Source organism: Aphidius gifuensis, linkage group LG2 (assembly GCF_014905175.1).
Source record: "Aphidius gifuensis isolate YNYX2018 linkage group LG2, ASM1490517v1, whole genome shotgun sequence".
NCBI classification, from domain to species: Eukaryota; Metazoa; Arthropoda; class Insecta; order Hymenoptera; family Braconidae; genus Aphidius; species Aphidius gifuensis.
In genome coordinates, this window is record NC_057789.1 from 1,054,186 (window position 1) to 1,081,684 (window position 27,499).

Below are 27,499 nucleotides of genomic sequence, written 5' to 3' on the forward strand. Positions count from 1 at the left end.
GCTACATAATAACAAAATTTAATTGATTAATTTTTTTTGCTATTATTAAATAATGTTTTTTAAATAAATAAAATTAAATGAAAAAAATTTATTTTAGAATTTTAATTGTACTACACATGGTCAAGGTTAAATCAAGTAAAAATTATCAAATATAATTATAAAAAATAAATGAATAATCTTATTTTATTGTTTTTGTTATTTAATAATTTTTTTTTGTTAATTATACATGTGAAATAAAAAAAAAAAAAAATTTAGTCAGACACTGGTTGACTTGTACTACTGAAATATGTAATGTCGTGTTAATTTTTTAATTCTTAAATTATTTCCAAATAAAATTATCAAATATAATTATAAAAATAAATAAAATATTGAATTTATTATTTTTGTGTTATATAATTATTTTTCATTAATTATAAATGTAAAATAAAAAAATTCAATTTTTGATTTAACCCAGTTATTGATTTGTACTGTTGACATACTTAACTTCACAAAAATCACCTTAATTTTCAGACAATTTTTCAATGATTTATTAAATAAAATAAATTTCTATCAGCCATTAATTATTATTTAATGAAATTTATCAATAAACTTGTGTATAAACATGCATCTATTTGCCACAAAAAATTCGAAAAAAAAGTGCATTGTATTTTGTTTTACTTTCAAATTCGATGATATATATAATAAATTATACGCAGCAATATATTATCAAATTATTTTTAATTAATTTTAAATGTAAAATAAAAAACAAAATTTACTATCTAACCCTGTCATTGACTTGTACTTCTAAAATATTTAATATTACAAGAGAATGTCAGGTTTTTATATCTCACGTCATTTAATTTAATTTCCAACAATTTCTCTATTTACTAAAAAAACCAAAAAAAATATAATATATCAGAAATTAAAATATATCCAGCAATAAATTAATAAAAAAAAAAAAGGCTTATAGGAAAATTGTACAACATAAATCGTAGAAAAAAGAAAAAAAAAAAAAATGATAATAGTTTTATTGTTGTAGAGAAATGTGATAAATTTATTTTCATTATTTTTCATAGTTTGTTTGTATATGTGTGTGTGTATGTTTAGTATATATTTGCGACTGTGTGTGACCCAGTTAATCCGCCCCAAATCAGGCTTTTGCCACCTTCTACCACCCAGGTCAACATTCCACACTGGATGATAGCAGGGATAGTGGTGTTAGTTGGTGGTGTTGGTTCAACTGGCTTTTGATATGACGATATGGTTTACGCTTTCTATCTCACCCTCTTATTCTCTCCCTCTTCCTCCCTCTCTCTCTCTCTATTTTCTCTTCCTCTTTTCTTTGTAACTTTTTTTTCTCCCCTTGAAAAACCTGGTTTATCATCATTATTCTTGTTTAGATTACATAATATATTTTTTTTTTATACATAACTGAGGTTGGCGATAGATAAAATAATCACAAAAAAAAATTTCATATAAAAATTTAAAAAATTATGACTCATCCTGTTGCATGGAATTTATTAAAATTGAAAATCAAAATCTTTCTTTCTTTTTTTTTTTTACTTGGTGATTGTGCAAAATAGGCGTATCTCCATGTATTTTTTTTTTTAATTTAAATTTTAATAAATTAAAATTTAATTTTTCTTTATGAAAAATTTTTCACATAAATATTTCTTTATCTTTTAAAAATTAAAAAAAAAAATAAATAAAACGAGCAGCTACAATTTTTTACCTTGCAACTTTTTACTTAAAAACTAAATTTTATTATTATTTTTTAACCTCAAACTATTTTATCTTTTCAGCTTTATTTTTTAATTCAAAATTTCTTATTTTATTTATTTTTTTTTTCATTTTTAAATAAAATTTTTCTGCAAACTCAATTATTTTTAGAAAAAAACCTGAATATTATTTTAAATTATTAAACGTTTTTTTTTTTTTCTAAAAAATAAAGAAAGCTCTTATCTTTTTTAAATAATGATAAAGTCAGTTAAATTGAGTGAGAAAGATAGTCAAGTTGTAATAAGATTGTCAAGATAAAAATTGTGAGAGAATATTTAAGTAGACCTATTGATAAAAAGACAAAAAAATAATGATTAAAAGTTGGTAGGATAAAGTAGATGTGAAAATTTATGATTCTCATATACTGCGAGTCTGTAATTGGATGTGAATTATATTGTTTTTTTCTTTGTCTTTTTATCTTGATAGTTGATGCCAATTGGATTGAATTCATCAAAAACAAGATGAGATAAATTTGATGGTTGTAGTTTGTTTTTGATTGGTTCTGGTGATGCTTTTAATGACTACTAATAAATTGGCATTAATAATAATTGCCAAGTTGATAACAGCAAGTTGAAAATTAATCTCATTCGTCTCAGATATATATTTATCCCATTTCATCTATGAAAATTTTAGTTTATAATTTAATAAAAATTTCCTAAAATTATATAAACATTGAATTTATATTTTTCTGACTATTAATTTTTTAATTTTGATGATTTTCCTATTTTTTTAGTTCATTAGAACATTTGTAAAATGGAATGAAATTTTATTCATGAGAATCAGGATAATTTTTTTTTGAAAGACAAATTTGACTAAAAAAAAATGCATAAATTTGTCCTTTTCTATTTTTATATATTATATTCTTTCAATTTACTGGCGTTAGAATATTTTTTTTTATTTGATAAATTTCTTTAACATTTCAGGATGGCATCATTCATTTTATATATATTTCTTTTTTTTTTTCAATTCGTCCAAGTTCTCATTCAATGTGTACGGACGTGAATTTCAATCTGTTGAGATCAGTCAAGTTGAAAGAAAATAAAAAGAAAAAAGATTGTTCTCCTGCAGCTTGAGGCATTGAAAATATGAAAAAATTAAATGAAATAAATAATAGAATAATAATGATCAAATTAAAATAATGATAATTTATTTTATTATTATTCAAATCGTGTATTTAAAAAAATATTTGAAATGAAAAATATTGTTTGTAATAAATTCCCGTATTCTTAATAATACTGGCTCGTTTTTAAGTACAACTTTAGTGATTATTATTAAATAATGTTATTTAGATAAATAAAATCAAATGAAAAAAATTTATTTTAGAATTTTAATTGTACTACACATGGTCAAGGTTAAATCAAGTAAAAATTATCAAATATAATTATAAAAAATAAATGAATAATCTTATTTTATTGTTTTTGTTATTTAATAATAATGTCGTGTTAATTTTTTAATTCTTAAATTATTTCCAAATAAAATTATCAAATATAATTATAAAAATAAATAAAATATTGAATTTATTATTTTTATGTTATTCAATTATTTTTCATCAATTATAAATGTAAAATAAAAAAATTCAATTTTTGATTTAACCCAGTTATTGACTTGTACTGTTGACATATTTAACATCACAAAAATCACCTTAATTTTCAGACAATTTTTCAATGATTAATCAATTAAATAAAATAAATTTCTATCAATCATTATTCATTAATTATTATTTTCTAATATTTATCAATATTGATCCCCTTTTTTTACTATTAATAAATTCTAATTTTCGTGATAAATCTGTGCAAGGGTTTGTTAAAGGGATATTCATTTTTTTACCTTAAAAAATTCGAAAATATATATAATAAAATATATGGAGCAATTTACTATCAAATATTATTTTCACGTGTCTTTGTCTAACCACCCCTCAAACACAGTGAAGTAGGCATTATGTTTTATGCTTACTCAACAAGATTACGTTGTGAGTGGTCGGTGAAGCATCACGAGCAACTTTATTGAAGAAAAAAAAAAAAAATAAAATAAGAAAAGAATGAAAAAAGAAATATATATAAAATAACGACAATGATGCCAGTTGTGTTTGGTGAAGATGACGCAAGCCGGAAGTCGTGGCAATAAGACAAAGATGAAAAATAATCGACAAAAAAAAAAAATAAAAAATAAAGGATATAAAAGGCGTTATTGGTGATTGTCTTGGATAGTTTTTCGTCAATATATCCAAGAAAATCCAAGCAAGGTATCTAATGTAAAAACAGCCTCATTCGCCCGAAGACAATTCTCTTCATAATGATTTTTTTTTTCTCCTTTTTTCTAAATGGCCAAGTTTCATACATACACCAACTTATTCACTATCTACTTTTACTATTATTCTCTAAAGAGAAAAAGAATAAATAAAAAAAAAAAAATGTGTCTTTAGGGACAAACGACAAATCCCCTGAAAATGTCACAACCATCTTATATTTTTTACTTTTTTCTATTTTATTTTCTGATAAAATCTAACGTTCAATTGAACTGTATTTTCATCTTTAAAAAAAAAAAAACAAACGAATAAGGTCAAAGATTTTCTAGTCGATATAGATATAGACAATATGTATTTTTTTTTTTATTTAAAAAAGATAAATTCAATTTTTAAAATGAAGAAGATATATAAGTTTTTCAATGGAGCAAAATTTGTAGAAAATAAAAAGATGAAATGGTAAATTGAAATACGATTAATAGAGAATATTTGATGTTAAATTAATACAACACAAGTTGGCTGATGGGTGTGAACGTCAGTATGTCGTTAGAGGGATGATGATAAAATTGATGGTTGAAGACATACTCAGGGTGGTAAATGGCAGTTTAGTTTTGCTGTCGATGCTGATGACGGCACTTGGCAACTTCTTGACTGTCTCGGATCAATAATCAACACATATTCAAATTGTTGGTATAAATAATAATAATAATAATAATAACCATAATATAACTAATAGATAATTTTTAAAATAAAAAAATAAATTTCTAGGTCAATGGAAAAAAATGTATCGACTGATTTTGAATAAGAAAAATATGTGTGTTTGAAAATTGTTTGTGGATATATTAGTTTCTGTAAATATTATTATTTGATGTTGTATTTGTTGAGTCATTAATAAAAGCAGGGATAATAATAAATAAAAAAAATATAATTTCGATAAACTAGAGCATGAACATTTGATAAGGGAATTAATTTTCGTTGCAAGTTATTAATTATTATTTTATTTTTAACGCAATAATTATTGACAGTCATGTGAAAATTTCCAGTCTAAAAATTGGCTGAATAATATGATAATAAATATTGATAAAAGGATCTTGATTACGAAATTGAATTTGTAAATATGAAGATAAAGTTGCTAAAGTGATTGGATGGATAAAAAAATATATTTCGCTTTTTTTTTATTTAAAAAGTTGTAAGAAACTATTTTTGGATTGAAATTTTTTAAAATTCAAAAGAATAATAAATATTAAAAAAAGATATTACAAGAAATAAAAACTAATGAGAATTTTTGAAAACAGTAAAGTTTTATAGTTGAATAAGTTTTAATAAAAAAAATATGAATAAAAATTTTGTTGTAGTTAAATTTTATCAGTTTGCTAATATAGAGAAGACAACTGTCATTGGTTTATTCGTTCTGAAGAATATAAAAGTGAAAAAAAATAGAAATAATTGAAATAAAATTTTAAAACTTTCAGGGTAATTATATTTAGGTGTTGTTTAAATTATAGGAGCATAATTTCATGAAATTTGTGCTTAGAAATAATGTTTTTTTTAAATGGAATGAATTGTCGAAATTATGGAATTTTCTCTATTCATCTCGACAAATATAAACATGGAAAAAAAATAAAAATACTTGAAATTAATTTATGAAACTTTTAGGATAATTATATTTAGATGTTGTTTAAATATTAGAAGAATAATTTCATGAAATTTTTGTTTAGAAATATTTTTTTTAACGAATAAGACCTACAGCGAAAAATCCCGAATTTTGTCTACAGGTCGAGGAAAATATAAAATTGTAAAAAAAATAAAAATACTTGGAATTAAATTTTAAAACTTTCAGGATAACAATATTAGGATGTTGTTTAAATACTAGAAGAATAATTTCATGAAAATTTTACTTGGAAATATTTTTTTTATCCATGATCCGCCTTGGCAAAAAGTACACAATTTCAGAAAAATATAAAATTGATAAAAAATCAAAAAATAATTGTAATTAAAATTTAAAACTTTTACAACAATTACATTTACATGTTGTTTAAATTATAGAATCATAATATTATGAAATTTTTGCTTAGAAATATTTTTTTTTAAAAGCCTTTATTTTTTTTAAATTGTCTGAAAATTTTTTCACCGAGATTTCCATTTTATCCGACATGTTTTTACATATACTATCCTAAAAATTTATTCAAATCTATAAAAAGAAAAAAAAAAGAAACGATTCTTAAAATATATTTTTTATTATTCATTTTAAAATTTAAAATATATTTCCATATTCTAAGCATAAGAAAAAAAAAACGAAAAAATTCATTTTTATTTTATCTATTTTTTTATATCATCAAAAGAAAATATAAAATGAAGAAAAAATATAAAAACATCATCATTTTGTATACAAAGATAAAAAGATGAAGATTAAAAATTACATTAAAAGAAAAATAATAAAAAAAAAAAAAAAAATCCAGACTTGGATGAATACCTAATGAAGTGTACAGAGAGAGGGACTAAAATAGGGACAAACTAATATACACAAATAAGGGTTGAATAGACGAAATGATTTATGATCAAGAATTTGTTAATTGACCTCAAATAAATAATTCATAATACCTTCTTAAAACAACACCAACAACAATTAACAATCACCCAAGAAAAAAAAAAACCAAACAAAAACTTTTCAATTTAATCAAACAAAATGAAATAAATTAAATAATCAATGATAAAAAACAAACATGAAAATTAATTAATAAAAATTAGTAAGTAAATAATTAAATTAACATTTATAATCAGAAACGTGTATAATTGTTGATACAGTTGATGCGATAAATTGGATTGATTTAATAGGAAAATAATCAGATAACCGTTGTCGGCAGCGACATCATCATCATCATCATCATCATCAAGCAAAAGGCTACAAACTGTTACCATAAAATATAATATTGAGATAATAACGAGATTCATACATCCATGACCTTTACATAATTAATAAAACAACGGAATAATATTTTAAAGAGAGAAGGAAATAACCATCGACAAACTAAATGCAAATGAATATTCAATTTTCTGATTACGTTATTCAATTAATTTGTACGAATGACTGAATAAATTTTGTCTCTTGATATTAAAACCTCAGTTGACATTATTTCACATGAACCAATGAAATTTAATCAAAATTTTACATTATAAATAATTAAAAATATATATTTAAAATTTATATTATTTAAATTTTTTTTTTGAATATTTAAATTTACTTTTTTAATTGTTTATAAAATTTTTATTTATTTTTTATTGTTTTGCAATTTTTTAGTTAATAAAATTACAAACTTTTTTTAGTTATTAGTTAGTTAAAATAAGTACTTTTTTATTTTTCCTACATCACAAGTGTTTTTTCTATTTTTTTTTTATCGTTTAACCTCTTGGGAGATGATGTAAGGAAAAAAAAAAAAAAAGGTATCCTTCAATCTTCCACTTTTAGTGACCTCTGAGTAAAATAGCTTTCATGAGATATCAAGAAAAAAAAAAAAAGATAAATGAAGTTTAAAAACAGAGTGATGGAAAAAGTAGAGAAAAAAAAATTAACAAAAAATATACTTGTTAAACATTTGAGTATTAAATAATAAAAAAATTAAATTTTATAAAAAATTAATTGTTAGTTAATGGTGTTTTGCTTTAATTGTAAATATAAAATTAAGTTGTTGGAATTAATGATAAATACTTGGGTTTAATCTCGAGTCAAACCCTTGGTCAGAAAATTGGAATGACAAAATGACCAGTGGTAGACGACCGATAAGAAGTGGTCGTTGACCAAAAAATAAAAAAAAATAAAATAAAAACAACAACAATCTCAATCCCAATAACAAGTAACCACAAAAAAAAATAAAACAAATAAATAAAATAGAGCTTGCAAGCTCTCCAATCCTCTTTGTAATTCTTTTTTGTTTTTTTTTTTTGTTTTTTAAATAATAAACGAGATTAGAATCATATGATAATTTAAATTAAAACAATATATTTAATGTCAAAATGGAAATGCGTGACAGGCATTGATAAAATAAATAAAAATAATATTTTATATTTAAATTTAAAATTAAAAAAATAGTCATTTTAACATGCTTTTAATTTTTGTCGAATAAAAAAATTATAAAACTCAATAAATTCAACTAAATTACCAAAAATTATATATTTTAAAATGAATAAATATTTTTAATTTAATATTGAATATTTTTGCAATATATAAATCGACTAATTTATAATGAGAAATAAAAAAAAATGCCATTAAATATTTATAGCTTTTATAAGAGTGATAAAAAATTTTTGGCATTTAAATTTAAAAATATATCTACACGTGTGTTTGATAAATCCGAATAAAACGAATTGCAATTTATCAAAATTGTAGAAAAGTTTAAAGATAAATATTTTGGATAAAATGTTAAAAAACAAATGAAAATGTTTGAGGGGAAATTAAACGAGCCAAGTGAATTGCAAAGATCTAGAGGATAAAATTGATATAGAAGAGTAAAGAGGAGTGAATAAATATTTTTAGTATAAAATAAGATAAATTTGATACAAGTTGATCAAGATGATGATCATCAAGTGGACAACATACATATAGAAAATTGCAATAATCCATCAATGCCAACCTGTTGCAGTTAAAGAGGGAGGAAACGCCTCTTCACTTTGTCTCAACAGGAAATTGTTGTCAGTATGTTTGGGTTTTTTTTTTTTTTTATCAAATGACTCATATTTATTTACATTAACAATACAAAAAAAATATATAAATATAAATGATCAATTCATTGTAAAAAAAACAATAAAAAAAAATAGTCAATTTTAGATTGTTTTTTAAATATTATTCTGAGGGTGATAAATTTTTTTTTTTTTGGATTTTTTTTTTAAACATTCTTCTCGAAATAATGAATAAAAAAAAAAAGGCAAAATGATTAATTTAAATTTGAAATATGTTTCTTTTTTTTTTTACAAGATAAAATGGAAATTAATTAATTTAAAAAAAAAAAGTTTAAACGATTTTTTATTCCTGTTACAAGGAAAAAAATATAAAAAAATGATAAAATTCATTTGCGAATAATTGATTCATTTTTTATAATGAAAAAATGTAGCTAATAAATTATTTAAAATATTTTAATACGTTTACGTTAATTTATATTAAAAAAAAAAATTAATAATTAATTTTATTTGAAGAATTTTTGCAAGTAGCAATTGACGTTTGAAATGATAATTAAAATAAGATGTCGAAATTAAAAAATGACAATAATTACATTGTCTAGGAGACGAAATATTTTAGCATTTAAAATTAATTGTATATGAAATATAATTATTGCGAATATATGTATTTAAAAAATTCCTTGAATTTTTTAAATCAAAGAGACATTGAAATTCATCAACTAGGTCTCTTCCAACTTTGAGAATTAATTTAATTTTTAATTTTTAATTTAGATTAAAAAAGAGAATAGATGGATTGTTGATATTATTATTGAAAAAAAAAATTAATATATAAATAGAAATTTAAAACTTACTCTCATCTGTTTGTGGAGCTGAAAGAATTGCACTGTGTTTTTTCTTGACTTCTTCAACATTCGTTTGAATGTTGTCAATCATTTCACGAATCTCTTCCACCTAAATGAGAAATAAATTCATTAATAAAATGAAGTAAAAACAAAATATACAAAAAAAATTTAATTTGAAATAATAAAAGGTTTTATACAATGAGAAATGAAAAAAAAACATCATTTAGAATTTTCAAATGGCTAATTAACAATTTGATAAAAATATAGGCCAAGTGTTTCATTACTCCATCATTCAAAAATTCTCTTTTGTTGATAAAAAAAAAATTATTTTATTATATTTTTATATAATTTATTAAAATGGCGTTAACTGTGAATGGACCAATTGATTTATTAATTTAGTATTTTATTTTTAAAGTTAGAAGAATTTTAGTTGAAAATAAAAAAAAAAAATTTACCAGTTTGTTGTGACATATAGCCGGACATAAAAAAGGTAAATATTTATTAATATAAAAAGTTTAATGACTATATAAAAATAAGACAATTTTGTATTTGATGATAATTTTATTTTCAAAATAATATATAGCTGAGAAAAATAACCAACAGCACACTTAACCCACTTTTTTTTATATTTATTAAAGTCAGGAAAAGCCATTATTTTAGTTTTTCCCCAAGAGCAAGGATCACATTACAATTTGTGATCAAACAGAAAAAAAAAAAACAAATTTATAATAATGATATGCTTCTAGTAATATTTGCCAATAAAACACAATGATATTTTATAGATGGGGTCATGCAGGGTAAAGTCAACACCTCTCCAGGAACAATTAATTTTAAAAAAAAATCCAATAATAAAAAATATATGAAAATTTAAGGTAAAAAGAAAAAAAAAACACTATGAAACTCAAATGAGACTACAATTAATATTTGATAATTGATTAAAAAAAAGGTGATCAACTTTTAGCCCCAAAAAATGTCAGAAAAAGATTTTAAATTTTTGAAAATTTTCATTGATGAAAAATGAGGATATTGTGTCAATTAATTACACAGAGTGTCCTTAATTTGTTTATTATTATTGCCAGTACTAATTAATACAATTATTGAATAATTAAATATTTTTTTTTTAATTTTAAAAATTTACAAGTGTGTGTTGACTTTGTCCCGACTGTCAATTTAACTCCACGTTTGCAATATATTTTTAAATTGATAAATCAAAAAAAACTTTGTACTGACAATTGAATAATTTTTAAACTGTAATATTAAATTTTTTTTTCTAATGTGTACTTGAGTCTGTTTAATTTAACTTTAAAAATTATATAAAATCTGTGTTGTATTTTTTTTTGATAAACTTGATGAAATTTAACTATAATTGTTAAACAAAATTTATTATTTTATTTTATTAAAAGTTATTCAACTGTAAAACTTGTTTTACAATACCAAAAATTCTCATTATTATTTATTTTAATATCTATTATTCTTTTTTGTTTATTATAAAAGTACTCATTTAAATGATAATTAAAAAATATTTTTTTATTTTTAATTTCAAAAATTCACAAGTGCATGTCCATTACTTCACCCCGAATGTCCATTTTACTCAACTTTTCTTTATCAATATAGAAATAAATTGAACAAAAAAAAAATCACAACAATTATATATTCAAAGAAAATAACTAAACAAAAGAAGGAAATATATATAGATATTCAAAAAACATACTCTATTCAGCATTATTATTCAACTTTTAAGTACAAAAAAGAAAAAAATAAAATATAGGTATATATCAATTGAGCTGGAAGAAAAAAATGAAAACATAATAAAAAAAAAAATAAATAAATCGTTGAGGGTTAGAAGCGTAAAGTATATGTACAAAAAGGGAAAATTCAGTTGGATTCACAGTGGTAAAACTTGCGATAGCATGACATCATATAACTTTATATAAAGATGAGGTTTTTGAGAATGAAAAAAAAATATATATTGGGGTTGAAAAAAGCTCAAGATACCGATCGCCTTGGGGCTGATCGAACTCAACCAACCAAGTGTCTCTCTGTATATACATTTTACATTCACAAATTGATAATAAGAAAAAAAAAAATATATTCACTTTGAAATGAGTAAATTAAATCAATAATAAATCTTACGATTTTAGAAAAAAAAATTTTTGTTTATTATCTTTTAAATGTCTTTATACTAACTGTTGTCATTCATCTTTATAAAAAATTTTTTCTCTATTTTTGTATTTTTCTTTTGTACTTTTACATTTTCCTATTATTTTATTTATTCATTTTTTATTTTTGTATTTCAGGTCACGTCTGTATATAAACTCGAGGGGTTATGCTGAAATTAAGTACAAGAAGCACCCGTAAACATAAAGATAGAAGAAAAAAAAAATTGTACAAAAAAGTAAATAAAATAAATTGGCGCCGTCTGGACTCTGGACCATTGCCATCATCCTAAACCTTTTTTTTTTCTAGCTTTTAGATGAATACTGTCTATTTTCAATATATATTAAAAAAAAAAAATTTCATTAACTTTAATAATCAAAAAAAAAGAAAAAAAATATTTTTATTTTCATTTAAAAATGTAATTATAAATTAACTATTATTTTTTCTATTTATACATTTTTTTTTTTCTCTATTATTTTATCTATTTTCCATTGATATTATTATTATTATTTTTTCATAATAATTATTTTTATTATCACCGATAGAAAAACACTAGCTGCATATAAATTTGAAAAATCCTCGAGGAATATCGAATGCTAGTGTTAACGTTGAAGATCCAGTACCCAAGAGAATGAAGAAAAATAAAAAAAAAAAACTCTAATCTACAAACGCATTTTCTACTCGACAAAGAAAATTCATTTTTTTTTTTTTGTTCATTTTCCAACGACGTGTTGTAAATCTCAGGCAAAAGTCTGTGCCTGGGAAATGCTCGCGAATCGCTGAGGAATCGAGGACGGAATATCGATTTTTGACGGGGGGTTTAAAAGGGGATGTTTTAAGGGGAGGAGAAAACATGCACTATATATATGTGTGTGTGCATGTGTATGCAGGTGTTGGTATTGATGTGTCCTCGTCAGTATAATGGTGAAAATTGGTCACGGTATTGTTTAACCAATGCGCCACCAAGTCTCATCATAATCTACCAGTATATTTTTTTCGAAAAAAATTTTTACTCTAATTGTTTTGATGAAAGAAAATAAAAGAATTTATAAATTTATTTGAAAATTTATATGGTAAATTTTTAGTACTATATTTTTATATTTAAAAAGAAAAATTAAAAATTGAAAAAAAAGAATAAAATTTAATTTTAAATATTTAAAAAATAGAAAAAAATATTTATAAATAAATTAATTTTTTGGACAATTATTTAGATTAAATGATGAAGAATTAAATTACTTGATTGATTTAATAATTTTTATTGAAAAAAATAGAAAATTGAATGAATAGTTTGAAAAAATTATTGAATTATTTAGTTAGTTGATAAATTGATAAATAATTTATATTTATCATTGGTAAATTATGTTTAATATGAAAAATAATAACTAGATTAGGAAGTAAAAAAAATAAATAATAAATGGATATATAGTTTAATTTCGAGCTGGTGGTAGATTTACAGCTCGACTAAAATCGATCAGAGACATTTATAGAATGGTTCGAGGAAGAGAAGTTGCATAAGGTTTAAAAAAAAAAGAAAATTATTATGTAAAGAATAAAAAGTAAAATTAAGAAGTATAAAAAATATGAAAATGAAATTTAAAAATAATAGGATGAAAAAGATTTTGAATAGACAGAGTGACGAGGTATAGTTTAGTGAAAAAGAAAATATTATTATTATGAAAAAGTAATTCAAGTTGGAAAAAAAATTTAAAAAAAAAATAAGTTTGCTGTATTACTTGTATATTTTTGTGTGAATATAAAAGAGAAAGATGAAGATTAACAGGTCACCGAGTTTGTGGTACTCAAAAAATAGATAGATGTTGTAAAAAAAAATTTTTTTTTAATTTTCTCTTTTTTTTTTAGAGCAGTAAAAAATATTTTTCAAATACGTTTTTAATTTTGCAATTTATTTATCTATATACAATATTATTAAATTAATTTTTAGTTCAATTATTTTCATTTGAAAAAAAAAATTATGTAAAATTAAAAAACATAAATATAGTTTTTAAATTTTCCATGAAAAAAAATTGAAAAAAAAAATAAATTAATATTCAAATTGAAAAGAAATTAATTTAAATTTTTTGAATTATACAAATACAGTGTTTTAAAATGAATAATTTGCAGAATTAATATTCCAGTTTAAAAAATATAATTGTATAAAAATTAAAAAGGGAATTTAAAACTAAAAAAAAAAAAAAATTGTGAAAATATAAATAAATGGAAAACACAGTGGATTGAAACAAACAAATAAAAAGAAAATTGAGATACACAATTGTATTTAAATCCTGAAAAACGTTACTATTAAAAAAAAAAAAAAAAATACCGAGGTTTTGTGAGTTGGAAATTTGCCAGGACACTTTGTACACAACCACAAAATTTATAAAAAAGCCACAAGAGATTTTCTGCATAAATTTAACTTTTGATTATCATCGCATATTATGGTTTTTGCAAACAATTAAATAATTTCATTAATTACAAGCGACTAATCAACATCAAAACAAAATTAAAAAAAAAAAATTTACCAACAAGTTAACAATTACCAAACAAATCAATTTTAAAAATTTTTTTTAAAAATAAAATTTAATTTCGCTGTCAATCGGTCGTAACCAAATAAAACTTTTAAAAATAGAAAAAATAATAATAACAATAATCAAGTTGATAAGGTCAAAAGTCCACAATTAAAAAAAAAAAAAAATACAATTTTTTTATAACTTTTATTTGTTATAAATAAATATTTAATTTTATTTGAAAATATATTTTAGCGATATCAAAGGTAGCACAAGTAAATGAAGTAAATTTCTCATAAACATCCCACGTATTATTTATTTATTATTCAGGGTGAAAATTTAACCCGGAAAATAGTCATAAAAAACACCCTGATTTATGATAAAATAAAATTTAAAAAACCCATGTGTGGGCGATGGAAAATGTCACGTCTATTTTATCAGTTATAAATTTTTTTAAAGCACAATTTCTTGTTTCGTTCATTTAAAAATAATATTAAAAAAAAAAAAAAAACTATGACATTAATATTAATTATTAAATTTTTAAATTTTAAACTTACATCTGCAAAAAATTCTGTCATGAAATCACCCTCTCCACCCACTGGAACCTGTACGTCGTCGGCCACATCGTCGTCGTCCGACTGTGCCTGTGAAAAAACAAAAAAATCAACATGTTAATATTAAATTTAGGATTAAATAATATAATAAACAAAAAATAATATTTATTATTAATAATAAAAATTAAAAAGTAAATTAATTTTGATAATTTAACATGGTTAATTCGTTCAATTGGTTAAGTGGTCTCAATTAAAATCCAAAAAAAATTTTATCAATAATTTTTAGATTGTGAAATTCATCAGGACATTGACACCACAATATCACATCTAGCAAGTGTTTATTATCATCTCACAATTCACTTTGACCTAGGTCTCAAATTTCCAATCAATTTTCTTTTTTTTTATTTAAAAATATTTAAACAAATTTAAATTCGACATTTATCAACATCAATTTAAAACTTCAAAAATAATTTACTAAAATACTTTAAAGTATTATCAAAAACTACCAAACAACAACAATTAATAATTTTAATTTAAATGATAAAATATTTCAACAATTATCATATTTATTTTATAAAATTTGTATATTTTAATTACTCGTTGAGATAAATGACAAGTCATACAAAATTAAAATTTGTATATATTTATTCTTATCAAAATGGTAACAGTGATGCTGAGATTAAAATAATTATTTAAAATAAAAAAAAAAATATTATTATCTACTCTCACAAATGACTATTCATGTAATAATTTAATTTTTGATATACAAATTATATTTATATTTTAAACTTGGTTTTAGATAAAGACTGAAATTTAGTTTTTTGCATTAATTTGTAGTATTATTTTTGACCTTGATTAATGACTATGTGAGACATTGAAATGCACAATGAGTCAAACATCTGGTCATTGAAAATGCAGTTAATATATGTGTGTGTTTGTGTATTTAATGGAAAGGGAAAACGTCATGTTTATAATTATAATGATAATAGTATTGATGATAACGTCAGCTCTCGTAACTCATCGCGCGTGTTAACTGATTAGATATATGTATACACTAATTCACCAACAGCATCATGTCCATCAAAATTTCATACAAAATAATTTATATTTGCTCATTTAATTTTACACATTATTGTGATTACAAGTAAAAAGACACGAAAAATAAAGTTGTTTTAAATTAAAAAACAAAAAAATTACTCAAATTTTTTTGCTTTTTTTTTTGTAAACAATATTTAAAATTATAAATGGAAAAACGTGATAGAAAATTGACAATATAGTCAACAGACGTGTCTTTATTTATTTATACTAATTTCATTTATAAATTTTTTTTTATTGAGTGTGATAAAGACGTATGTCGAAAAAGTATATGAATTATTTTTAAACTTTTAACTAAAAATGTACATAAGGGTTAACAAGTGAATAACTCCAAGAAATTTTAATTTATTTAAATAAAAAAAATTGTTTTATCTTTTATTTGTTAATAACAAATTAATTTTGATTATTAGATTTTTTTAATTTACCATGAATTATTAACTAAAAAATTAAAATGAATGTTATAAAAAAAATTTTAAAAACAGTTTTTTTTCTTTTTTTATTTTTAATTAATAATAACTAATTTTATTTATATAATTAATGTTTTTTTTTTTTAATTTAAATACGTTTTTTGCATTTTAAAAAAAAGCATAACTTTCATCACTGGCAAATTCTCTTTGAACTATTTGAAAAATTTAAAACGACAAAAATAAAAAATTCTCAAAGTGAATAATATATAATTTTTTTTTTTCTAAAAAATACTTAAATAAATATTTTGCATATTGATAATTATTATTGAATGTCAAATGCATGTTGAAATTATTAGTAAAACATCAGAGTTATTTTTTTTCTATAGTATATAGTTTGGATTTAAAAATTTTATTTATCCACGTGAAAATCATAACGTACTCAAAAAGTTTGGGTCAAGGATATAAAATAAATCGAGGCTGTACACACCCGGGAATTATTTAAATGAGAATTCTATCGAATTTTACATATTCAGTGTCAACGCCTTTTTTTATTTTCAATTTGATAAATTACCTAAATTGACTAAAAATAATTTTAACAAAAAAAAATCATAAATTTAAAAATGCATCCGGTTATTTTTTCGAATCAAGATAAATTTTTTAATATTTATGTCAAGAATAAATAAAATAAATACATACAATATCCTTGTACATCCTTTGTCTCGTAATAATCATTACGAATTTTTTTTTTTTTTTCCTGTTTTAATGCTATTTTTCTCGATGTTATTACAGAGCGAGAGAAAAAAAAAAAATTAAAAACAATAGTCAACCCAGTTTCACAGTGTCCCCTTGAATGGGCCCAAGGCAATTCAAAAAAAATGTAAAAAAATATAAAAAATATAAAAAAAATAAACCTGACACCTTCATTCATTTAACAATGAAGAAGCTGCCTCGTTAGTGAATCGTGTGTCTTTCTATAAAATCACAAAGAAACTACTGAAAAATCACTAAACCTGATTTTTATTTCAAAAGAACTTTGAACTGACTCGAATGATTTTTTTCATTTCTAAAAATATTATTAATATTTTTATAAATATATACTATCCAATGAGGATAAAATTTCGTGATTATATATTTAGGTTAATTATCATTATTTATAATTTAAAAATATTCTAATAATATAAAAAAAATTATTTTTATTTTTTTTTATCAAAAAATTCTTAAATAGCTCAAATAAAAATTAAAAAAAAAATAAAATAATCATAATGACATAATGATTATGATGACAATTATTATTTCTATTCCAATGACAACATAATGACGTAATTATAAAATTATAATTACAAAATTACGTATTTAATTTTTTAAATAAATTAAATTATTTATTTTTTTTTTTTCGAAATGAATTAATTTGTTTTTCTCTTTTTTTTACAATTAATTTGTCAATGATGGATATTGTCAATTAATAATTACTCATAATTTAAAAAAAAAAAACAATGATTAATTACATGACATCATAATTTTAAAAAATTCCCATAAAAAATACAATTTTTCCTTGAAAAAAAAAAAAGAGAAAATTTTTTTCCTTCAATTTTCAATTAAAACTCAGCTTTTTTCTAATAAAATTAATTAAATAATTAAAATAATAATAATATTAAACAAATTTTAAATAAATAAACTAAAATATTAAATAAATTACCCAAATTTTACACATAAACATTTGTATTTTCCTCAATAAATAAGATTATAATCAAAAAAAAAAATTAAAATAAAAAAAAAATGACAAATATATTCTTCTATTTCCTTTCTAATTTCTAACATGTAAAAAAAATCTAAAAATAACAATTGAGGAAATGACTAATTTGATTGTATTTTTATGTATGTATATGTGATATTTTTGTGTGTATATGTGTGTTATAATAATGAGTAACATGGCTACCATCATGTACATGAGTTTCTTTCAAAATACAAACAACACCTGTCATGATACGCCGGTACATTTGTCAAATGACAGATAATTATTACTGAACAATGGAAACGCCTTTAATTTTTTTTTTGACAACATAAACCATTTGACCATTTCATCATTGACAACATCGCGCTCTTTTTTTTCCTGTCACCCAACAAAAATATACAAAAAAAAAGAAAAAAAAATAAATTATTGTAATTATTATTATGAAAATGATAATCAAATAATACTTGAAAATAAAAATTGTTTATAAAAAAAAATTACATGTATGTTGAGTAACAGGGTAAATCAACAATTTAGAAAAAAAAAAAAAAAATGAGCAACAAAATGGACTGTTGAATTTAGATGTTAAAAAAATGAACTGTCAAATGAAAAAATTACTCCAATGTTTGTTGTTGGATTTTTTGGAGTAATTTTTTTTTCTAAATATAGAGAATTTGTCAAGTGTTTTTAATTGATTGTTGGAGAGAAAATATTGTGAAAAAAATAAAATGAAAGATATTGTTAGATATTTAACTTACAGCAACAAGGGCTGCTAATCTATCCTTAGTCATAATGAATGACGATTATTGATGTCAATGGACGTACAATTTGTATCGTCTAATTTGTAATCCAATTCACAATTTTATCCATGTAATATAACAAGACACAGTGTCACTCTAAAAAAACTAAAAGAACACGAACACACTTAACCGCGGACGACTAGACACACGGATCGTAAAATCGATACGTTCGTGAACTCGTCTGCTTCTGCAGTGCTGTTTATTTTATTGCGCATGCCTCGATGACGTTAACATTGTCAGGGATGGAGGATTTATTTTTTGAGCCCTGGCTTTTGTTAATAATATTTTTTTTTTTTTAATTTCTAAATTTTTTTAGTTTATTTGGTTGGCACAATGACGCAGCTTGTCTACAAAATGGCCGCAACTCGCGCGGTAAATATAAAAATTTTTTTGGTCATTTAATTTTTTTTGTTTATTTATTTAATTTATTTTAATTATTTTAATTATGATTTATTAATTTTTTAACTCTTTTTTTTTTTTATATTTAGTTTGGAGGTTTAAGTTGAATGACAAAATTTATTTAATTATTTTTCTCAAATTCAGTACTTTTACTTTTGTCAGTGGTATTGTTTTCAAAAAAAATATTTTTAAGCAAAAATTTTATGAAATTATGATTCTATAATTTAAACAACATGTAAATGTAATTGTTGTAAAAGTTTTAAATTTTAATTTCAATTATTTTTGATTTTTTACGAATTTTATATTTTTCTGAAATTGTGTACTTTTTGCCAAGGCGGATCATGGATAAAAAAAATATTTCCAAGTAAATATTTCATGAAATTATTCTTCTAGTATTTAAACAACATCTTAATATTGTTATCCTAGGAGTTTTGAAATTTAATTTCAAGTATTTTTATTTGTTTTACAAATTTATATTTTTCGTGACTTGTAGACAAAATTCGGGATTTTTGCTGTAGATCTTATTCGTTACAAAAAAAATTTTCTACACAAAAATTTCATGAAATTATTCTTTTAATATTTAAAAAACATCTAAATATCATTATCCTAAAAGTTTCATAAATTAATTTCAACTATTTTTATTTTTTTTCCATGTTTATATTTGTAGAGATGAATAGAGGAAATTCCATAATTTCGACAATTCATTCCATTTAAAAAAAAAATTATTTCTAAGCATAAATTTCATGAAATTATGCTTCTATAATTTAAACAACACCCAAATATAATTACCCTGAAAGTTTAAAAATTTAATTCTAATTATTTCTATTTTAAATTTTATTATTTGTCAAATGACATAAATTATTAGAAAAATATAATTCAAAATAACCCGCGTTAAAATGGCCGCCAAATCCGCCCCTGAAAAAAAAGATGTCGCTACAAAAAAATCAAACGATAAACAATTATAAATAATAAATAATAAATTTAATAAAAAAAATATCATTAAAAATAACTAAAAATTATTTCAAAATTATTGATGTAAACATAGTAATTAATAAATGAATAATTAAATTTTTTTAAAATAACCAAAAATAACGACAGTTGTTGAATAGACAAGCATACAGCGCAATACAGCGACAAATCGACAATTATTATTATCACACACATTTGAGGAAAGCTATTGTGAGCCATAACGACTGTGAGCCAAGGTGAGTTCTACCGTTCATTTTCACATCCAATACTTATTGCCGGGAGTTTTTTCTACTCAACAAATCAACTTACATTAAATTAATCAAATAAAATTAACCAACAATACAAATAAACTCAAATCTCAATTATCAATCAAGGTCTGTACACTCTACATTAATAATCTTTTCTTTTCTTTTTTTTTTTTTACAATAAAAATCGCCATTTTTAAGGACTTTTTTTTTTTTCGTTAAAACTGGCGTGGTTGGTGTGGAGCCTGAGAAAGCGCGGTCAAGATTTACCGGCTTTTTTTTTTTTCACAAAAAAAGGTTAATTAAAGAGGTTAATCAAATAGCTAGCTATATTTATTTATAACAAGTGTAATGATAATTAATTTATACATTAAAAATACAATATTTGTCGATTAATTTGATGATTAATTCTCGAAAATTCTCAACGTATTTTAACACATACACACACGCACCGGTGTTAATGTATTATTTGTGTGTGTTTAGAGTTTATTAGTGTGTTGTCTGATAGCGTCGTTTTCATCTGGGTACATCTGCTCATTTTTTTCCCAAAAATTAACAACAAATTTGCCATTATTTACAGCCAACTATTAATTTATTTTATTTGATTAATTGATTGTTTTTGGGTTTTAATTTTGATCATTGTACATGTCATCAAAAAAAAAAATAACTACTTGTCGATTGTGTTGATGATGATGTTGATGATGTTGGCTATTACTAATTATTATTATTGTTTTTTGTTTTTAGGTTAACGAGTAAAGGAACAAAAAGAAAAAAAAAATCTAAAAATGGCACAAGAACCTGATATGCCAACATTCAAGTGTGTCTTGGTTGGTGATGGTGGTACTGGCAAGACAACATTTGTAAAACGTCATTTAACTGGTGAATTTGAAAAAAAATATGTTGCAACACTTGGTGTTGAAGTACATCCATTGATATTTCATACAAATCGTGGAGCAATACGTTTTAATGTATGGGATACAGCTGGTCAAGAAAAATTTGGTGGTCTTCGTGATGGTTATTACATTCAAGGACAATGTGCTGTTATTATGTTTGATGTAACATCACGTGTTACATATAAAAATGTACCAAATTGGCACAGAGATTTGGTTAGAGTTTGTGAAAATATTCCAATTGTACTTTGTGGTAACAAAGTTGATATTAAAGACAGAAAAGTTAAAGCAAAGAGTATTGTATTTCACAGAAAAAAGAATCTTCAGGTATGAATTTATATTATTTATGATGTTTAATTTATATTGTCATGTTGTTTATAATTATTTATTTGTTTATTACAGTACTATGATATCAGTGCCAAGAGTAATTACAATTTCGAAAAACCATTCCTCTGGTTGGCAAGAAAATTAATTGGTGATCCAAATTTGGAATTCGTTGCTATGCCAGCACTTCTTCCACCAGAAGTTACAATGGATCCACAATGGCAACAACAAATTGAAAAAGATCTCAAGGAAGCACAAGAAACAGCACTCCCTGAAGATGATGAAGATTTGTAGTTTATTTTATAAATTACTACATAAATATTTTTTAATAAAAACTAATTTGCATAGGCAAGAAGATAAATTAAACAAAAACAAAATAAAAAAAACACAAACAATTGATCAATAGTAATCGAGTCCTATGCAATGAACTCTTAATAATTTTTTTTTTTTTTTGTTACGTTACATCTTGGATCAATGATTATTATTATTAACTTGGAAAAAAAGAAATTTTTAATCTTTTTTTTTTTTTTTTTGTTTTTCTGTTTTCAATTGTTGATAATAATAACAGTGGAATGTAAATTAATGTCTGAATTTAAATATCATAGACAAGATAAAATAGTTGAACCAATTAAAAATATTTTTATTGTCAATTTTTGAAATAATTATTGTGTAATGAATGAATAAAAGGAAAAAAAAAAAAAAAAAAAATGATTTTTCATAAATTGATTAATATTTAAAAATGTCTGCGATAATTTAATAAAAAAAAAAATTCTGTATCAAAAAAAAAAAAAAAAAAAAAAAAAACAGTCAAATTAAAATGAATTTGTTACTGCCAATTTTGAATTAATTATTAATGAATGAATAAAAATGAAAAAAAAAAAAAGTTGATCTTATAAATTGAAATAAAAGTTTTACTTATTTAATTGTCGTAAATTTTCTGGGAGTTGTTTAAGATGGTTGTTAATTTGATGACGTAAAAAATTAATAAACAATTTTAATTGTTTATTAAAATGATCAAATTAATTTTAGTATTTTAATTAATGCAAACTGTAATTTGCTATTTTTATTAACAAATGTATTTAATTCTAGAAATAATGGTTTTAATGAATTTCTATCATCAAAATAATTTCGATTTGGAAGAATGATATAAACAATGATAAAAATGAATTAAATTAATTAGAAAATTAATTTTTCATCTTAAAAAAAAGCATTTAATTTATATTTCATTATTTTTGGTAATGTCAAGCTGTTTTTTTTATTAAATTTCAATGATTTTGCAAAATAAAATTCAAATGATTTATCAACTTATGAATTATATATTTATCTCATTGTTTCATTACAATTATCATGTTTAATTTTAATCCCAGAGGAATGTTATGTCATTGGGATTATTTTCTACAAATCAATATTTAAATTAATCTAAAAAAAATTGCATTAAGATGATAAATGTTGTTATTATTATTAAATAGACACATCAACATTATTGTATGAAATTGAGAAAAAAGAAAAAAAAAAAAAAGAAGCTTTCTTATTTTAGGATGATTAATTTGTGATATTTAATTTGCTGTAGCAGCCATTTTTTTTTCACGCTTTTTCTTTCCTTCCGTGAGTCCCAGGCGTTCTCGTTCATTGAGGTTTTTAAGGACATTTGATATGACACCAGTACCAAGTGTTATTGAGCCATCACGAAGAGTAAAACGTTGTCCTTTTTCCAATACCATTGGTCTGAACATTTTCAATTGCATGCTAAAAATAAAAATAAATAAATGACAATTATTTATAAATTAATTAGATGCATATTTTTCAAACAAATTTAATATAAAACAACTTACGTAACATCTTCACCAGGCATAGCCAAATTTTTTTCTGGAATAGTAACTTGTACAGAACAATCCCATGTTTTACTAAACATTTGTAATTGAATAAAATTAGATACTGGTCTTTTTCTTCCACCTTCTTCAGGTTTTAATATATAAATTTGTGCTTCAACATTGTCATGTGCCTTTGTACTACCTGGTTTACACATAATCATTCCTCTTCTAACTTCATCTCTTTTAACACCTCTAATAAGTGCACCAAGTTGATCACCAGCATGTGCCTCAGTTAATGTTTGATGAAACATTTCAATACCAGTTATAACACTTTTGAATGTTTTATTAATACCAACAAATTCACATTCCATTCCTTTTTTAATAATACCACGTTCTAATCTACCAGTAACAACAGTACCACGTCCAGATATTGAATATGCACCTTCAACTGGCATCAAAAATGGTTTATCTAAATCTCTAACTGGTGTTGGTATAAAATTATCAACTTCACTCAATAATTTCATAATGGCATCACTTCCAATTTCATTATTTTTACCTTCAAGTGCACATAATGCACTACCTTTAACAACTGGTACTTTATCACCATCATAACCCATTTCAGTTAATAATTCACGTATTTCCATTTCAACAAGTTCAACCATTTCCGAATCAGCAACATCAACTTTGTTTATAAATACAACAATATGTTCAATACCAATTTGTTTTGATAATATTAAATGTTCACGTGTTTGTGGCATAGCACCATCAGTTGCAGCAACAACAAGTATTGCACCATCCATTTGTGCTGTACCAGTTATCATATTTTTAATATAATCAGCATGTCCTGGACAATCAGTATGTCCATAATGACGATTGTCTGTTTGATATTCAACATGGGCAACATTTATTGTTATACCACGTGCTTTTTCTTCTGGTGCATTATCAATTTCATTGTAACCCTTTGATGTTGCTAAATCTTTTTCAGATAATACTTTTGTTATTGCTGCTGTTAATGTTGTTTTACCATGATCAACATGTCCAATTGTACCAACATTACAATGTGGCTTTTCACGATTATATACTTTTTTTTCAGCATATAAACGTTGTGATTGAGTTTGTGGTAAAAATAATTTTGCACAAACTTGTTTTTGTTGCTGTAAATTATTTAAATTATCATTGGTTTATTGTTTCATCATTTTGAGATGATTTTAGTCAATTGGGAAAGAGAGAAAAAGAGGGAGAGAGATAGAGAGATATGGAGAAATTGGAATTAACAATTATATATTTTTTGTTTTACTTACGCATTTCGAAAATTGACGACTGTAGACAATGTGTCTCAGTGTTCTGCGAATAACTGCAATAAAATGATAATTTAATTATTAATTATTTAAACAATCCAGGGGATATTGGAGTACATTTTATTCCTAACCAAAAATTACATGCGGCTTGTTATGATTATCATGGAAATAATTTAATAATGTTTTGCAATAAGCATGTAATTTTTTTTTAATTGATTTTTATAATTAATTATTGTTGCTATATTGTCATTTGATAATTACCTGGAATTAAAATAGCTCGAGCTGATACCAAAGCCATATTTTCTTTTTGTTAATCACAATGTTAAGGTTTTTTTTTTTTTTTATTCACCTAGTAACTCGGCAAAGTGGACACAAGTGAAAAATGGCGGTAGTGTTGTTTTTTTTTTTTTCAATGGAAAATCGAAATAAATATAACTTGAATTATGTAATGATAAATAATAGTGAATAATAGTATTTGGTAAATAGATTGGATGTAAAAATATTTATAAATTTTTAATGAAAAAAATGTTGAATTTTTGTTATTTTTTTTCTTTTTTTTTTATCATTTTTTTTATCGTCATGAGAATAATTCGCGCGGTTTGTTTGAATGACAATGAAAATTTTATTTTTTTTCTGAGGAAAAGAGTAAACAATGATGGTGATTAAAAATTTAATAAACAAAGATTTTAGTTTTTATAAAAGATATGGATAATTATTGTTGTGTCGTGACATATTTAAAATAATTATAAAATTTTTAAACAATGCGAAATAATTTTTTATCATGACACAATCAACCTGGAAAAAAAATCCAGAGCAGCTATTTTTTATGCGACTGTTATTATTTGCGTAGGATTAAAAATAAGTTGTAGATTTTGATTAAATTTAATTGTCAATTGAATCTAGTCGAGTCATTAAATTAATTATTAAATTTAAAAAAAATTCCTAACAAAAAATGACAAGTTTTAAAAAATATTTTTTACATGATTTTTACATCAACAATAATATACATAGGTATATAAAAAATAAATATTAAAAAATATTTTATATTATTGTAATAAAATGTAAAGAAAAAAAAAATTATTTATTTATTTATTTAAGTAGTTTAGTAAAAAAATTTTTAAAAATAAAAATTTAATTTTGTTTTTTTTATAAATATTTTTATGCAAAAGAAAAAAAAAAAAAATACACGCTTCGTAATGATAATAAAAAATAAAATCAAAATTATTTGAAAAAAATACAGTAAATTATTTTTAAAACAATTATTGTTGTTATTAATATTTTATAAATAATTTTTAAAATGATTTTTTTTTATATTCAATTTATGATAAATGTTTTTATAAATTGCAAAATAAAATTAAGAAAAAAAAAAAGATAAATATATTCTCATTTAAAAAACAAATATACAAGTTGTTTTTTAAATTTCATGTATTTTATTTGCCTTCGGCACACGCAATAAGACTCTAATGAAGACGAAGCGTGCATTTCAAAGTGGCCCTTTATTTCTCGATACTGGAATCCAATGTTAATATTATTAAATTCTGTATAATATATTTTTTTTTCATTCTCAGTATAGCTACTTAAAAAAAGAAAAAAAAATAGCAATTTTCTTTATTATTTAAATGTGTATTTATAACGGTAAAATAACATAAACAACGTATTTAAAAATAAATAAATAAATGAATAAATAGTCAAATTAAACTTATTAAAATAACATGTTGTGTAATCAGAAGGTAATCATAGACAAGTACATATATATTCAAATGATTATTCAACTTTAAACAAAGATAAAACTGTAAATTATCAAAAAAAAAATTATTTAAATACTCAAGTTATAAAAATTTAATTTTCTAGTAAAATAATTGTTTTTAAAATTTTTTTTTTCAAAAACTTTTGTATTTCATTAATTCATTATATGTAAAAAATATCAACTGGACAATAAAGTAAAATTTTTTTTTGTTATATTATTATATATTAATCTTTAAATTGGAGATTGCATGTTAAACAATAATAGATTGAAAAAGATTGCTAAAGGATTATTCAATTATCCAAATTAAAATATGACTTAAAATATTTATTTACAAAATAACTTTATTGATAAAATTGATGGAGGTGCTTTTGCAGAATCGAAAATAAATATTCTTAATCTAGCTGGAAACCCTCTAAAAGAAATTTTAATACAAGTCTCTCAAGAATTACAACATTACACAAGTAATTTTAAGCAAAACTAATCAAGGATCAAGAAGAAAATTTCTAAAAGATTCTCAACATAAACTTAAATCTATTGGATATCATCAAGTTTTTCTTTTTTAACTGCAATAAAATTAAAAATTCCTTGTAACCTTGTTCTTTAAATGTAAAAAAAAAAAATACTTAAAATTGTCTTTTAAAATACTTTGCTGTTTTGTTGTGTATATTTTAATAATATTTGGTGTCAACCTTCAATACTTGATAATTTTTTATTACACTAAAAAAATGTATTATTATCATTTTAATAAAATGGAAAAATGAAAAACACTTTTAAAACCCGGACATATATATTAAAAATAATAAAATAACAAACATTAATTTATCTCGATATATTTTTTTCATAAAAGAAATAAATTTATGAAAAAAAAACGTATAAGGATAAAAATGTTTTTGTAGTAAAACTTATGTATTGTCCAAGAATTTGCATATGCAATATGTTTTTTCAAAAACTTTTGTATTTAATTAATTAATTAATTGTATATGTAAAAAATAATTACTGAACAATGAAAAAAATATTTTTTTTTATATTATTAAATTAATATTTAAATACTTATATT

General features: G+C 22.1%; 3 protein-coding genes across 10 annotated transcripts in view; 1 reads left to right on the top strand and 2 right to left on the bottom strand.

Moving 5' to 3' along the window:
• The window catches only part of LOC122848173 (syntaxin-1A), a 41,520-nt gene extending 22,562 nt beyond the window's left edge, over nt 1–18,958 (bottom strand). For 2 of the 4 annotated variants that reach the window (XM_044146054.1, XM_044146055.1), the window contains exons 1-3: nt 18,718–18,943; nt 14,732–14,818; nt 9,523–9,622 (exon numbers count right to left, since the gene is read on the bottom strand). In XM_044146054.1, the coding sequence (XP_044001989.1) occupies nt 9,523–9,622; nt 14,732–14,818; nt 18,718–18,750 (220 nt within the window). In that variant the 5' untranslated portion in view covers nt 18,751–18,943. Of the gene's footprint in view, nt 1–9,522; nt 9,623–14,731; nt 14,819–18,717 lie in introns of all 4 variants that reach the window. The other 2 variants (XM_044146056.1, XM_044146053.1) reach the window with 2 other exon arrangements.
• Nucleotides 18,959–20,234: 1,276 nt separating this feature from the next.
• LOC122848176 (GTP-binding nuclear protein Ran) lies at nt 20,235–22,485 on the top strand. Of its 5 annotated transcripts, none has more exons than XM_044146057.1 (3): nt 20,235–20,363; nt 21,117–21,589; nt 21,665–22,485. In XM_044146057.1, the coding sequence occupies exons 2-3, from the start codon at nt 21,158–21,160 to the stop codon at nt 21,878–21,880; spliced, it is 648 nt and encodes a 215-aa protein (XP_044001992.1). In that variant the 5' UTR covers nt 20,235–20,363; nt 21,117–21,157; the 3' UTR covers nt 21,881–22,485. The 5 variants fall into 5 exon arrangements, with proteins under 5 accessions (XP_044001992.1, XP_044001993.1, XP_044001994.1 ...); XM_044146058.1 differs by having other exon boundaries at nt 20,243–20,367; XM_044146059.1 differs by lacking the exon at nt 20,235–20,363 and adding an exon at nt 20,374–20,501 and having other exon boundaries at nt 21,665–22,084.
• Nucleotides 22,486–22,954: 469 nt separating this feature from the next.
• On the bottom strand, nt 22,955–25,088 carry LOC122848177 (elongation factor Tu, mitochondrial). The gene is made up of 4 exons (XM_044146063.1): nt 24,957–25,088; nt 24,699–24,751; nt 23,419–24,551; nt 22,955–23,332 (listed from the first exon to the last, which is right to left on the bottom strand). Exons 1-4 carry the CDS (start codon nt 24,991–24,993, stop codon nt 23,143–23,145), a joined length of 1,413 nt encoding a protein of 470 aa, XP_044001998.1. The 5' UTR covers nt 24,994–25,088; the 3' UTR covers nt 22,955–23,142.
• Between the last annotated feature and the right edge of the window lie 2,411 nt (nt 25,089–27,499).

Excerpts from the sequence above, each read along its gene's own strand:
- LOC122848176 (XM_044146057.1), top strand. The coding sequence starts at position 21,158 with ATGGCACAAGAACCTGATATGCCAACATTCAAGTGTGTCTTGGTTGGT. Across the intron at positions 21,590-21,664 it reads ACAGAAAAAAGAATCTTCAG|TACTATGATATCAGTGCCAA; the intron begins GTATGAATTTAT and ends TGTTTATTACAG.
- LOC122848177 (XM_044146063.1), bottom strand. The coding sequence starts at position 24,993 with ATGGCTTTGGTATCAGCTCGAGCTATTTTAATTCCAG. Across the intron at positions 24,552-24,698 it reads GTCGTCAATTTTCGAAATGC|CAACAAAAACAAGTTTGTGC; the intron begins GTAAGTAAAACA and ends AATAATTTACAG. Across the intron at positions 23,333-23,418 it reads ATGCCTGGTGAAGATGTTAC|CATGCAATTGAAAATGTTCA; the intron begins GTAAGTTGTTTT and ends TTTTATTTTTAG.